At 36.8% G+C, this 15,972-nt stretch overlaps 1 protein-coding gene and 1 pseudogene across 30 annotated transcripts in view; one reads left to right on the top strand and one right to left on the bottom strand.

The window, feature by feature from the left end:
- The window catches only part of Mycbp2 (MYC binding protein 2), a 238,672-nt gene that overhangs the window by 80,229 nt on the left and 142,471 nt on the right, over positions 1 to 15,972 (top strand). For all 30 annotated transcript variants that reach the window (NM_001106055.2, XM_087585430.1, XM_087585423.1 and 27 more), the window contains 2 exon segments: positions 6,266 to 6,385; positions 8,942 to 9,023. In NM_001106055.2, the coding sequence (NP_001099525.2) occupies positions 6,266 to 6,385; positions 8,942 to 9,023 (202 nt within the window).
- On the bottom strand, positions 879 to 1,197 carry LOC148001112 (cytochrome c, somatic pseudogene; annotated as a pseudogene).

Below are 15,972 nucleotides of genomic sequence, written 5' to 3'. Positions count from 1 at the left end.
TTCAGTGTTCCACTCAAAGTAGACAAAGCAGGGACTTTCAACTAAATATGTAGATTATGTTTATATATAGTATAAGTATATGATATTTATAGTAGAAGTAAGTGTTCTAGATATATTTTAGAAGAAATAATATTCCTTATTTATTTACTTTTTAGAAGATAAGATTTGTGCTTGCTCTATTTTCTGGCTGATCAAACAATTCAAATATATGTAAATCTTTAGAAAAGTATTTAGAATAAATTATGTAAATTATATTTGCTATTTGCCAGAATCTGTGGTATCATACTCCACTTTTAGTACAAATTTTCTTTGTTTTCTTTTAAGTGTTAGATACTCTTTATTTGATACCATACATAAACCACAGTAAATGCCTCTCAGTGGTGAAAGGCAGCATCATTGATGTAGGGAATTCTAATTAACACAGCATTGTCAAGAATAGTTGCTTCCTGGTATTTAGCATTGACTGTCAGAGGCCGGTGAACACACACTGAAGCACGGGTGAGTCTTCTTGTTTCTGAGACAGTGATAGAATTTCCACAGTGTTTAAACATATTCATAAACCCAGGTATATAAATCTAAGTATAAAATCATCCAATAGGTTTGAGGTGACACCCACCATATTTATGGAAGGTAAACCATTACTAATTAAGTTCAATCTTATCTTGAGAAAGGGAGAGCAGTGATAGTATGTATACAACTGGAAGTGTTACTTTAAAAAAGATCATATCCACTTTATGACAAGCCAGTTTTACTTAAATCAGGGCTGTCCAACAAAAATATTGTTAGCCATTCGTGATCTGAATTTGGTATATGAATTAAATTATGATATACATTAAAAGCCATGAAACATTTGTTTTGTAATAAATAAGACAGTAGAATTACTCATCAGTAGCCTTTTTAAGATAAGCTATTAGGTCTGCCCTTTCTCCCTTCTTCTTAATTCCAGCGAAGATCATTTTTGTTTCAAGGATGTACTTTTGGGGATCCTCCAAATGCTCCAGGTATTGCCTTTGTTCCCCAGGTGATGCCTTTATTCTTGTTGGCATCTGTGTAAAAGAATCAAGCAGCCTGGCCTATCTTCCGCCCAAACAGACCATGGAGCTTTGGTCCAGTCTTATGCTTGCCTTCCTTTTCCACAATGTGGCCCTGGGCACACTTCTGAACCAAAGTCTTCTTGTCTTTTTCAACATCACCCATTTTAAATTCTCTCCAGGCTGGTCAACACCACAAACATTCAGACTCTTAGATAACGATGTCCTGCTCTCTAGTACAAATTTTCTTAATCTCTTTTCTCTGTAAATGCATGATGGTGGTGATTTCTTCTAAAACTTTATATAAAATAGAACAAAATATTTCAATTTTATGATATATATTAAAATACTAAGGGGCTGGGGATTTAGCTCAGTGGTAGAGCGCTTACCTAGGAAGCGCAAGGCCCTGGGTTCGGTCCCCAGCTCCGAAAAAAAGAACCAAAAAAGAAAAAAAAAATACTAATATCTTATTGCAAACCACACTTTTAAAACTTGTTTTGAATATAGTATTAAATGAAGACCAGTGTTACAGATTTCAATCACACTTTTTCCCATGTTGGAGACTAGTGGCTATAGAAACTTTTAAGCAAAACAATAGCCATAAATCATTTTTGTGTGCCACTGGACTATGTTTTGTAGAGCTGTAACAGTTTTTTAAAAGAAGGATGTGATATTAAAGAACCAGGTTTGTGCATTTATATATTTTCCTGGTTTTGTAGAGTGACATAATTTCATCTATTTACTTCAAGAGGAATACAGTGTTAAGTTAATGAGATGGTGTCCTATCCTTGTAAAATATTAGCTTACCACTTGCTACTTAGAATGCTGTCTGGCTCCTTATTCCCTGTCCTGTCTTTTATTCCTCTCTATATTGACTAGTCTTACTACCTTTCATTGTATTTACATATTTTCCCTCGATACACTTTTATACTGTATATACTTTGACCTTTAGTTTACTTATTAGTGCACTGTTCTAGTTATCTTCTGACGTAAATATAATTATGTTGGTAAGTGTAGGATGACAACAGTTACAGTTTCTGACCTGTGACTTTACAAGGGTTAAAAACTAGATGTATTAGTAACAGTGCTTTCTAAAGTAGAAAGCTAGAGAGCCTCTGGCCAAGTGAGAGGACTTAGAGATGCTCATAGGATGGCAGCTTTTGATTACAGAAACTCGACTGTGTAAGACTGAATCGCCGAGTAGAATTCTGTAAGTGTAATATATTGTAGGTTGCAATCATAAACTAGATTTCTAAGGGATTTTTGGGTTAGCATTTTCTCCAGCTACCTATCAAAGTTGGGGAAGTTTTTCGATATGTCACACCTAGTTAGAGACATCTGAATTATTCAAGCAATAGTCTTGGGATCTATCTTGGAGTCCTGATAGGACCTTCTGAAGTCATGCTGTGAGCACCTGGGACTGTTTTCTGCTATTTCCATTTGAGAGTGTGTCTTAGTTCGGGTTTTCATTGCTGTGAAAACACACTGGGACATTTAGTTGGGCCTGGCTCTTGGGTTCAGAGCTTCTTCAGTCCATTATCATGGCAGGAAGCATGGTAGCGTCCAGGCAGACATTGTGCTAGAGAAGGAGCTGAGAGTTCCACATCTTGTTCTGAAGGCAGCTAGGAGAAGACTGGCTTCCAGGGAGCTAGGATGAGGGTCTTAAAGGCCACACCCACAATGACACACCTACCCCAACAAAGCTACACCTTCTCTGACAGGGCCACACCTTCTAATAGTGCAGATCCCTGGGCCAAGCAAATGCAAACCTTCACAGAGTGCCAGAGAGTATAGTGGAGGCCTGACCTTTAATTGGGGTTCAGTTTTCATTCTGTGTATTTCATTAACTCAAACCACACAGTTGTTCTAAATTTATTAGTCTTTTTAGCATCTATATCTTTATTTTAAAAATAAAAATAATTTACAACCTACATTGCTATAAAGATTATATTAAAATGTGCACATAGAAATCTTTCATGAATGCTAGCCATAACTCTTAGTGGCACCCTTTACTTTTTGTTTTAGAATTATCTTGATTCATAAGACTTGCAAAATCATTAAATATGTAAATAGTTTATTTTTTACTAAAGATTTAAGGTGTTGGTGATTTGATAATGGAAAAAGAACCACATGAGCCATATTAATATTCAAAATCTAAATTAATTATACTATTTCTGATTTTGGATATGTTGGTAACCCTTAAGGTTTAGTAAAATGGTCAAAGAATAGTATGTTGTTGGACTGCTGTGTTGATTAAGGCAAACAGTAACAAACAACAGTGGTGGATGTTGATTGAATTCTTTCCATAAATTACTTCATTGAATCCTGCAAAGAACCTTGTGCAGTGTGCACCGTTGCTGGTGTTTTACAAGTGGGAAAGCTAGTGCAAACGGCTGTTGTCTAGTTCTGGCCCTGCTGGGATTCCTGTGTAACCGTTTTCCCACAGTGGCACCGAAGGCATCACAGTGTTAGCACAAATCAAATACTTAAGATAGTGCAGATGCCACGTCTCTGGGTTTCTTAAGTCAACATTTTGCTCAAAGCACGCAACTGTTCTGGGATCACTTTTAGGTTAGTTTGACTAAAGCTGTCTGAAAAAGATATGGCTTTACATGAAAATTAAACTTCAAGTGTATAACCCTTTAAATGCTCTCTCTTTTCCTTCTACCCAAATATGTTCAGAGAATGTAAATGCAATGCTTTAATTATATATCTTTCAAGATATCAGTTTTAATATCACATGAACATTAATATCATATGAGCATCTGTGAACACTGATTACAAAAAGACAGTTATAGTCACTCTGGGAGGACCATTATAAGATTATTCAGATTTATTTGTTTATTTATTTATCATAACACAAAATGAAATCCTTTGGTGCTCATTAATCTTTGAGTAGCGAGCTTCAACACATTTAACATTGCTGAATTTCACTTGCTGATTCTTGTTTTGGACTACATTTTGGATGTTTGCTAAGTATTTTTCAAAACTTAAAAAATTTAAATATAATTATATCATGTTTTTTATATTAAGATTCCAATATGTGTGTATGTTTACAAAGTATGCAAGTGACTGAGACTCATTTTTATTTTTTTATTAATACTTGCACAATCTGTAATAATTAAGGTATGGCTTTACATATAGAGTATTTATGAACTCTTAAAATGTTTCTAGTAGAAATTGTATATCAAATAAAATCTTTCGTTCTCTTATTCACATCAATTTTATTTAATAAATTATTAGACCTTTAAAACTTTCTGTTCTGTGATGTTGTACGTCTTTGTATATATTTGTATCTGTGTTAGACTCTAACTCATGGGAGAAGTAGTAAAGTCAAGGTAGAAGTTTCTAAGTAGACAAAATACATTGTGGAATATGTTTTATTAAGTCTGGTAAAATCATATGAAAATAACTACTTTCAGTTAAATCATACTTGCTTTCAATAAGTATATATTTTTACCAGCTATGACAAAGTTAAAAAGTTTGTGCTCATCTAGTCCTTGATTTAAATAATTAACCCTTGGAAAATATATATTTCCCTTTTGCGTGAGATCCTTGACATATTCTACTATCTTCCAAGATGAGAGAGAAGCATTTAAACAAAGAACACGTTTTATCTGAACTGAAACAAAATACTGAAACTTTTTAATTTTTTTCTTTGATTTAACAAACTCACATTAGAAAATTTAGCAAAAGAGATATTGTTATCCAGTTATAGTAAAACGTCTCGCTAATTCAGGCGTAGTATTTGTGATACTTTTAAATAAAATTTCAAAGTAATTTCTTCCTCTGAATTTTCAGGGTCATACTTTTAAGGGGAATCCTGTCTAAAATCTCTAGCTTTTCAAACAAAGGGCTCAAGAAATGAAGGATTCCTTCACCGTGCCTTCAACCTCTGGGGCAGCAGTTAATTCTTGTATGTCAAAGGACTTTCATGTTTATGGTACCTCTTAATGTAATGCCAGCCTATTTTGAAGTTTAATGTAGGTGAATACATTTTCTTTATTGTAGCATTTAATATGTAATCCATACTGCTTGGAAATAACAAAATGCACTTTTACATATATTTTCTGTAATTGATACTTCTTTACTAAGTCACAGGAACCCACCCATTTTAAGCTATTCTGAATTAGTGAGGTTTTACTGTCCAAGTGTTAGAAAGTGTTCAACGTTTTGAAGATAAAGTCTACTTACAGAATAGAAAGTCATACTTTTGGACAAGTTTGTGTTAACTAAGTATTGATGATAGTAAATCAGAATGAATGATTATTGATGAAAATTAAAGTTAAATGTTTCTATGTTCTTGTATTTAATATTTTAAAGAGGATAATAAAATCTAGAATCCATAGATTCACATATGTATGTGCATGTTTAATGTACTTGCTTAATGTTTCTACACCACAATGGAGTGGTTTAGCTCAGTTGACCTGTTAGAATTTCTTCCTGTTTTATACATACCGTGTGAAAGGAATTGTAGAATGTGGAAGTTACGGTTAGAATGTCATATAATTTCTAAATCAAATGTAGAAAGTAGTGGTTGAGAGAAGCCTAAAGAGAAGTGAAAGTTATCAGTAAACAAACTAGAGAGAGGAAGAAGGAAGGCCAGCGGCAAGTGAACTGCCGACTTAGAGCAGGAGGGCCACACTGGACCCTGGGGGAAGGCGGGGGCCAGGGAGAAGAGGCCCTGAGCAGCAGGTCCTGAAGGAAGCTTTGGTCTTCACCAAGGTTCTCTCCAAGTTTAGTTGCCATCCTGGTGGGCAGAAGGGCAGCAGCCTTTCTGAGAACTGGTTAAGAAATCTGTCACTTGTGAGTCCACTAGGATATTTTAAAAATAGCAATTACTAACAGTATTCCTAAGTAAAATTACTGTTAAATGACATTGCATGTAGTTATTTTTTTATTCAGACTAAATTTTTCCATATCAAATTTAAATTTTACATTACAATTTTATTTCTGTTATTTAATTGTGCCTTTTCATTACAAAGCTAATTGGCTTACTAGATTTTAGCAGATCATACCTCTCTGTCTTACTGATTTAGTAGTTTATAGCGGAAGTGTACTATTACTTTTCAAACTGGCTTCTTGGAAGGTCGCTTCTTGATCTATCTCTTCTAACAACTACAGGGTGGCCTTGTTCATCCCCTTTAACATGTTTCTCTGTTTCTTCCATAGTGAATTGATTTAAGTTATTACGAATGTGAACAACTGTGTAACTGTGAATTTAACATTTTCAGATGCAAGCGGAGAAAGAGGGGAAAAGGACGCAAGCAAAGTCACAACCTACCCGCCCGGCTCTGTGAGGTTTGACTGCGAGGTCCGGGCAGTCCAGGTCAGCTGTGGATTCCACCACTCAGGTAGCCGCTGAAGCCTCGGGAGAGCCTCCCTCTGACAGTCGTGTGTGTGACTGCTTAGACCTGACGAGCACTTGTTATCTGTGTGATCAGACACAGTCTCTCAAGCCCACACTTTTGTTTTTATTTTGAATCGTTTTTTAGAATTACTGTAGCATGATGATAAAGTGTTGTGCTTGTCAAAAGATCTAAATCCTACTTTGTCTGCTGATAAGTTATTTTCTAGTTCAGTTCAGGAAGTTACAGGAAATGAAATGATTTCCAAAATGCTTTTTAATTAAAATCCTATGGCTTTCATAATACTGTCCCATGTTTTACTAATATTGAATTAGAAATGCATATCATTAGATAATAAAATTAGATTCTTAGTAAAGTATTGACGTTGTATTTAAATGGCTTAGGTTGCATTGTTCAACTCTTAAAAAATTAAGTTAAATAAATGCATTTTTCTTACTTGATAATACATTGGCAAATCTTAGGTTCTGTTATTTTGCTAATGTATTTAATTTCTAGACCTCCACTCTACCTGCTACTCTCTAAATGTTCCAGATTAGCGAGCAGGATTTTATATGTAATTACAAATTATTGAGATAAACGAACGTCATTAAATGTTAATGCTATGTAGTGGTATCTATAGGAGGTTTAGAATGTATTATGGGAAACGTACATTTTATGACCTATAAAATACTCTGCAAAACTAAAATATATTAATTTTCATTAACTGTAGAATTACAGAAGCCTGCTTATTTATTTGTTTGTTGATTGATTGATTGATTGATTGATTGAAGGAAGATCTCACTGTGTACCCCAGGCTGGCCTAAAATTCAGGTTTTAGATGAGTGTGCACTCAAACTCACAGAAATCCGTGAGCCCGTGTCCCGCAAGGACTAAGATAGAAGGCGTGCGCTACCGCACCCTGCTCACCTATCCTTTTGGATTAAACTTTTATTCTCTGAGAATTTTATAAAGTGTATTTCAGTCATCCTCCATCTAGGCCTACCACTACCTTCTTATCCACCCAGTGTTCTCTCTCTCTTTTTCCCTCCTTCCCTCCCCTCTCCCCTCTCTCCCTCCCTCCTTCCTTCCCTTCATCCTTCCTTTCTTCTTTCCTTTTTCTGCTCCCCATTAAGTTCAATTTGTATTGCCCAAAGAGTCTTCAGTGTGGGACATGCCCTAAAGTTAGAATTCTCATCTTTAAATAAAATGATTCTCCCTCTCCCAACAGCTATCAAATGCTAATTTTGTCTGGCTTGGCCTTATATGGGTCTTGGTCATACTGTCACAGTCACCTAAAATCCATTTGTACATCTGCCCTTTTGTGTCTCGAAAATGAAATTTCCTTGTAGTCATACATTACTTCTGGCTTTTTAAATCATCCTACCCACTATTCTATGAGGATTACTGAGTCTTTGGGAGGAAGGGTATGATACTGATGTCCCATTTAGTGCTGAGCACTTTGAAGTCTTTATTCTCTGTAGGCTGACCAGTTGTGGGTCAGTGTGCTAACTGCCATCTACTGCAAACAGAAGCTTCTCTGATGGCTGTTGAGAGATGCTACAATCCATGTATGTAGCCAAAACCATTAGGATTTGTTTATATTAAATAAAGTAATAGTAATAAAAGTAAATCAACAAGGAGAAGTCTTCCCTCTGGCACATGGCCTTTCTAGCCACAGGTTGGCCCTGCCCTAGGTTGCCAGGCATGGTTTTTATTTCATGGGGTGGATCTTAACTCCAATTAGAATTTTGGTTACAATAAAAACATAAGTGAGAATATCATCCTCATATAGTCATTGTTCTAGCTCACAGGGGAGGTGTCTAAAGTGAGTAACAATTAAGATTATTTTCTCTTTTGGGAATACATACATACATACATACACACACACACACACACACACACACACACACATATATATATATATATATATATATATATATATATATATATATATATATATATTATATCACTGTGAAAGCTGGCCAAGAGGGATGAAGCTGTCAGGCCAGGTCTTTCTTGATTTTTCCACTTTTTATAGTTAAAGTATGTATAGTGTATTTAGCTGTAGGAACTTACCATCATGTTCTAGAGAGGAACTGAGAGCATTGACAATAGCTTGTAATACTTAGATGGGCTCTAGGCGTCAACAGTGGTGAACAACTCAGAAAGAGAAAACCTGTTTCCGGCACTGGGCTTTTGGTTTTGTGATTGTTGTCATTGTCATTGTCGTCATAGTCATCGTCGTCGTCCTCATCGTCATCACATCTTGTCAGCATGTGTTTTCTAATTGTGATATCCCCCTACTGTAGGGTGACTCGGATAACCTGTTTCTGTGTCTATTTCAGGAAGCCACCACTTAGTAGGCTTCCATATGTTTTCATGGCTTTAATGTCAGTTTTCAGTCCCTGTAGTTCTTGCCCCTCTGCACTCTTTCATCTAATCCTTCCTGTGACCTGTTTTTAACGACTGCAGATTTAACAGTGAAAATTACACTCCTCTCAATATTGCTCTAAATGGAAATGTGAAATGCATATAATAAAGATATCAAACTATTATTTTCAGTGGTTCTCATGGAGAATGGAGACGTCTATACATTTGGATATGGGCAGCATGGCCAGCTGGGACATGGGGATGTCAATTCCAGGTAGTGACAACTTTGTTTTAATTTATCTTCTTTTCCATCTCCCTTCCTTTCTCTCCATTCTATAGTTTGGGATATTTCTCTCTCTGTCTCTCTCTGTCTCTCTCTGTCTCTGTCTCTCTCTGTCTCTGTCTCTCTCTCTGTCTCTCTCTCTCTCTCTGTGTGTGTGTGTGTGTGTGTGTGTGTGTGTGTGTGTGTGTGTGTGTGTGTGTACTGAAATAATGCTCTACTGCTCTCTGAAAACATAGCTCTAGAGTTATTTGATGGTTCCTGGTTATGTGGTTGTGTGCTTACATGAGGTAGGTGATTTGTAGTTAAATGTGAATAGTTGATAGGCATTTTATGTCTAAGAGTGAGTAGAATTAATACAAAACTCAACCATACTCTTTACAGATATTCTTTTTTTCCCCAAAGCGCTACATGGCAATAGGAAAGGTAGTGAACATACCGGATTGAATTACAAAAACAAAAGTTTATAGTGTGACTGGGAGTGTAGCTCAGTGGCACTTGTTAGACATGTAGAGGGCAGTAGGCTCATTCCTATCACGGCAAGGAGAAGAGAAGGAAGGAAAGGGGTACTTGCTGGTATTTCTGCCTAATGTTTACATAATGACATTGAAACTTTCAAACAACGTTAAGTGAAACCTGCTAGTGTCTCTGATATTCTGACTTACCATAAGTAGCAGAAGCTCAACTGTCAGAGGCGAGCCCTGCAGTCATATTCACTCTTCTCTGTGGACGTGGGTAATAGAGTTTGGATTACTAATGCAACCATAACTACTTTCTCAGTTATATTGCAGCCGGCTGTGACCACGTGAAGCAGGGTGATATGAGCAACTTGGGCATTGTACAGTTCTTGTAGATGGTGGCTTGAACTTATGCATGGTGGCAGGATCTAAGATGTCCTCATAGATGTCATCATTTGGACCTATGGAGAATGACAAAACTAGATACCCTTTTGCTATGGCCTTTGTTCAGTGGCCAATGCATACCTTATAATACCGTCAGATGAGCTTTTGGCCAAAAGGATACCTGTTTTTCTTTTCTCTTTTAAAAGATTTATTTATTTTATGTATGTTAGTACACTGTTGCTATCTTCAGACACACCAAAAGAGGGCATCAGATTCCATTATAGATGGCTGTGGTTGCTGGGGTGGGGGTGGGGGGTGGTATATCTGTTTTTCTTAGTTCTAGTCTTCTATGAAGGAGTAGATACTGCAGGATTGGATGTGTAAATGATATTTTTTAGTGGAAAACTGGAGAGGAGAAACAGATGCAGAAAGACAAAACTTTCAGCAATCTTGCAGATCTCACCCATAGGAAAGAGAGGTTTTAATAAGAAAAATGGAGATTCTAGTGTAGCTTTTGCGAGTATGTCAACTCGAGCAGCACGGTGTTTCTGAGGCAGGGAAAATCTTTTGAAAGAGTCCTGCCCTAGGTACAAATGGAGCCACATGTATGCTTTCAGCATCCTTCCTGCTGACAGTGTCTCAGGACGCAAATGGCCTTGTGAATGGCCTTACGGACCTAGAGATAGCATTTGAGGTTGAAAGTCAGCCCTGCGCTCCTGCAGTAGGCTATCTTAACGAAAACCGAAGTTGTTTATGTCTACACAGAGGCAGCGGTAGGTCAGATTACCTCAGTAGTTGAGTTTGTATGTGAACCTGCTCTCCACTCTTCCTCCTTTGTGTCTCCATTATCCTAGGATACACTTACGTCACTGCCACAGTCAAAAGGACAGCTACAACTTCTTATTTATAGCCCTTGAAAGAAACTTTCTTTTTCTTTTAGGTATTAAATAAACTCCATTCTTTTAATTGTTTTAACTCACCACACTGCCATGATATGCATGTTATAGGGGTTGGTGATTTGGAAACAAGTCAACACTTTGTTCTATTTCTTACTGAAGGCTCATGGCACCAAAATGTTTATTATAGGTCACCATGACTGTTGTTGATAATTAGATGGTAATTACATCGGAGCCCTGTGACAGGAAGAGCTTTACACTTAGATAGAGTCTCAGTCCTGTGTGAAGAAGAGCACTGCTTGAAGAGTCAGACTTGGTGCTTGACTTGTCATTCTGCTAGTAAACACTTGCCAAGCAACAGACTTGAAAAAGAAAGATAATCATGACTGTCCTGAGGTTCCAGCCCTTTGGTTACTTTAACTTTTGTACAGTGTGAAAAGGTTGTAGAGTGAAACAAGACCCTTGCCATACTTTTTTGAGGTATAAAGTCTGTTGAAAGAAAGGTTATTCATATTGGCATCTAAAACTAAAGACTACCTAAAATCCCGTGTTTTCCTGATTACATTAGTCAGCACCATTCATGAATTTATAATGAGTTTCTGAGATAACAAAATCAAAGTAATATGCTTAGTACTTTTGATAGTTCAAGTTATCATCTTCTGGAAATGCTGGTGTTGAAGCAAAATTATTTTGTACATTAAATTCTAGTAAGATCTATTTTTTAATACATTAAGCATTTACTAATTTATTTTATGTGTATGGATATTTTGTCCATATATGTCCATGCATCACATACTTGTCTGGTTTTCCCAGAGGAAGAGAGAAGGAGCTGGATTGTATCTGGTTGTGAGCCACTGCATGTGTGCTAGAGACCAGACTCCAGGGCTTCTGCAAGAGCAATGAGTGATCCCAACTATTGAGTCATCTCCAGCCCCATGAGATCTGCTTTAATTTCTCAAAAGTGTTCTTTTCTAGCATGAACAGTTTTTCATATGCTTACATTTTAATGTTTAACTGAAAGACCCAGTACATGTTTATTGAGTAAAAAGGCTGAGCTCAGTTCTGGGAGTTGGAATCCCACCAATCCCTGAGCTTGTTGAAAACTAAGGGCTTGAAATCCTACCAATAGCTGTCCACCCTGGACAATTCTACTCCTAAGAAACGCTGTAAAGCCTGCCTCTTACTCAGTTTGCTGCCGTTTCTCTCCCTTAAAAAGGTAGCTACTCTCCTGTGTATTCCATAGTAAATCTTTTGTGTGAAGTCTGTTGTGTAGTGTGTCTTTGTGGTATTTTTTGGTTTCCGACTGCCAGCATACCTTTCCACTCAGAGCTGCAACACTTATACGTATGGTGTTGGCAGAGCTAAACTGGGTGACCCAGCAGTCTGCCTACATGATATCCTAGTGGATTAGAAATTCATCCAGACCAGTTGTATCTTAAGCAATCCTATTTTGACTTTGAGCTATGTTTTAGATTTGCAAAAGATGTTAATTGACTTAGGAAGGAGTTTATCACTTATTTGGAGGAATTATCACACAAGAAACAAAGCACACATATTGATTACCCCAAGACCAAAGCATTTATATATGATTAGTTAAATTAGCATATGTAGTTAGATGCATTTGAAAATGTTTCTGGTAACCAAGAATACATTATTAGTAACATAATAAAATATGTCGACTAGTATAAGGAGTCTATCGTAGTATATAGAGTGGAGTGGTCAGATATGGAGGAGATGCTGTCGCCATCTCCTTAGGGGAGTCATGCTGTCATAATGACTTAGTTGATCAGGCAGCCCCCCGTCCCCTTGGTAGCTGGTCATAGTCAGCTTTCTAGCCTTGTACTTGAGGTTTCCTTTATTAAATAGGGTTAAGTGCACCTCTCTGAGATGCGTATGTGGGATTCCAGAGACGATATGGGTCATGGACTCGTTGTGCAGCCTAGCCAGTACCAAGTGTTCAGTAATCATTACTGTTGATGCCTTTTGATAACTTATCTATTATAGCAGTGGCCTACGATAGAATCAAACCTGATCCCACCGCCTTAATTGTTTCTTATTGCACTAATCCCACTTTTTGTGCATTTTTAAAATGAATGTTGAAAGGCTTATAAGGCTTTTATACATTCATTCTTGAAAAGGGTCTGTTAAAATTTGGTTTGCTTTGTTCATTGTGCTCCTACGTTTCTGAATTCCAAATTAATTTACCATCCTCTGCAACCTTAAAGGCAGGTCTTGGGAATTCCGTAGTTCTGGTGCTTTGTCCAGCGTGGTGATGCGTCTGAGTTTTCCCTTTCTCTTCCTGTCCTTGTACCCAAATACACTATTGATTATTGTGTCTGAAAGTATAAGGGTCACATCCTTGCCTCACCGTCTCCTACAAGTGCTGTGGTTGCAATTTCTTTTAGCTCTAGTTTTCAGGTCCTATCTAACATATTGCAGAGCCTATATAATGTATGGAAAGCACACATATACAGATATAATTTTATTTTTTGTTCTTCTACTTTTTAAATAGTTTAACAATGAACTCATGACTTTCATAGACAAAGTTCAAAGAACCTATATTCCAAGTCCTGCAATTAATCTTTGGAGACATCTTATAAGATCTTCAGATTGCCAGAACACTTACTGGGAATTAGTGATAGCATTTTATATGTCTGTGCTTTATAAACTGTGACTATTCTAGGAACTTTCCCTTCAGTTCCTGTTTGCTTTGAACTAGATATGTGCATGAGGACATTGTCTCACAAGTCACACCGCTAAAGTGACAGTTGCTCACTTGCCCAAACTAGCTGTCCTCAGAGTCGAGGGTCAGCTTTTTCACTGTTCTTCCCATTCATATTACTGTGCTCTCTTGTTGAAAACCAAGTGAAAAAACTATCTGTCTGTCTGTCTGTCTGTCTATCCATCCATTTATTTATTTATGGACATGGCCTTTCTGTTACTCTCTTTTTATTCCTGTGTATGCAGATAAATTTCTTATTATTCGAAATTTTAATTTGGTCCCCAGTAGTTTTAATATACAGTTTCATTGTGATGAGTGACTTCAGTATAGTGTGAAGGGTCCTATATGGTATTGTTACCATGACACTCATAAAGTGGGGAAATGCATGCATATGCACACACATACATGCGCTCATTCACACAAACAGCTGAGTTTATCAGTGATGTACTTTTTCCCTTTTCATTTTATTTCTTACTCAATTTAGAAGTTATTTCAGTTTTTTCAGTATGCTGCATAAATGAATCAATCTGCCTGTATTTTTCATAGCTATGTTTAAGGACCCGTAAAGAATTAAATCAGCATATCTGTGTGTGTGTGTGTGTGTGTGTGTGTGTGATATATCAGATTCAGCTCACGTCTTTGCAGAGAGTGTAATTCTGCTTTTGCATGGCTTTGTAGTTGTTTCATTTGTTTTTCAAAACCTGTTTTAAGATATCTTGAGAATGTGATGGTAGACATTCTTGTCAGGAAAATAAATAGAATCAAATTTCTGTGATGTATTACTGGTAAGTTCCAAGCTTCTTAACAAGTTAAAAGTTTTTTCTCAGGTCTCCTGAAGCTCAGTTGTGATCTTCCTAGTCTCAAAAGTGAGCTCTTTCAGTCCTCAACTAGGTGTTATCCGTTCCCATCGCCACCAGCTGTACAAATGATCTCACTTTGAATGTTCTGTTCACCATTCCCCTTTCTTGGCACAGGATTTGCATAAGCCTCAGAACAAAAAGAAAAATTATAAGGCTGGATATTTTTTTGTCCACTGTCCTTATCTCCTTATTTTCAACTCGTATCACCCCCATACTGCTTGGAGGGGTGCTTTCATCAGTCCCTGAGCCTCCTGCCTAGGCCTGCTTTCAGAATCTGTGCAGGTCTGGTCCTTCCTCCCTCTGCCCTCTTATGTGTTTATCTATTTTAATGAACTCACACTTCCTCAGATTTGCTGTCCTAGATGGAGTTCTGGACTGCAGTGTTGGTTATAGCTCTTTGTTCTCCTTTTCTTTCCTTTGTTAGTGGTATGGGGAGGGGACTTGGCCTCTTCTCAAAGCAGTACTGGCACTTGTGCTTTGTTTGCTCCTAGTGACTTTGCTGCCTGCCTGCCTGCCTGCCTGCCTAAAGCATTGGCATGCATCTTATTTGTCCCTCTGGAAATGCTTTCAGTGTTCTTCTCACCCTCCTTTCCTAAGACTTTGTTCTTCTGCCTCTCTTTATACACAAATTAGCAAAAACCTTTTCATTCTCTCTGTAATTAGCTTCATAGATCATTTTTTTCTTAGAATTAAACAACTACAAAGCCATGCAAACAAACCTACCTTTTGTTTACTTTCCCCATACCTGACCATGTTCCAAGGCTGAAGATTATAAAATCGGTTACTACATCTAGTTCCTGGATTAAATTTCTTTCTTTCTTTTTTTTTTTTTTCTTTTCATTTTTCGGAGCTGGGGACCGAACCCAAGGCCTTGCGCTTACTAGGCAAGCTTAAGATATCAAATTCCATTCAGTTCACAATTTAGTAGATTTCTCCTGTTAAATAAAGGTAACACTTATATCCCTGAAAAATTAAAAGTATGTGTCTGTTCTATTTCTTACCTGGCTGTCAAATATGTTCATCTTTCAGTCTACATTGTTCCTAGTTCATATTTTGATGAGAACACACCATAACTTCTGTGTTTCTAGTTGGGAACCTAGCTCCTTTCAAAGTCATTTTTAGTTGTATTCTAATTTTAGAGGATAAATTGTACATAATTAAAGAAAATACACTATAATTTGATCTCAAACACAAAATTTCTTACTGTGTGTGTTTTACTTTCTATTGGATATTTTTCCAATTACAGTTATGATTACTAAAAATGGTTAATAACATAGTTTATAAAACTAGGTAAGGATACTAGGATATCATTATACTAACACAACATTAATTATGTGTTTACTATGTGTCAAGCATGGGTTCAAATACTTCTTAATGGTTTCTAGGAACAGTTCTCATTATTCTCTGTAGTATAGAAGAAACTGAAGCACAGTGAATGACTTGGCCAATATCCTAGTCTCTTGCCATGAATAGAATAGGACTCAATCCTAGCTGTCTAACTCTAGATCCTGAGTGTGTAGCTGCTGCTGTAAGGGTTTTCATTATGCATGCTCTGAGTTCTTAACTATTACTTTAACATCTGTGTGCTGAAAATTAGAACAGAAGATTGTAAAATTATTTCAT

This window comes from Rattus norvegicus, chromosome 15 (assembly GCF_021556685.1).
Source record: "Rattus norvegicus strain SHRSP/BbbUtx chromosome 15, alternate assembly SHRSP_T2T, whole genome shotgun sequence".
NCBI lineage: Eukaryota > Metazoa > Chordata > Mammalia > Rodentia > Muridae > Rattus > Rattus norvegicus.
This window is presented reverse-complemented; position numbering and strand designations above follow the sequence as displayed.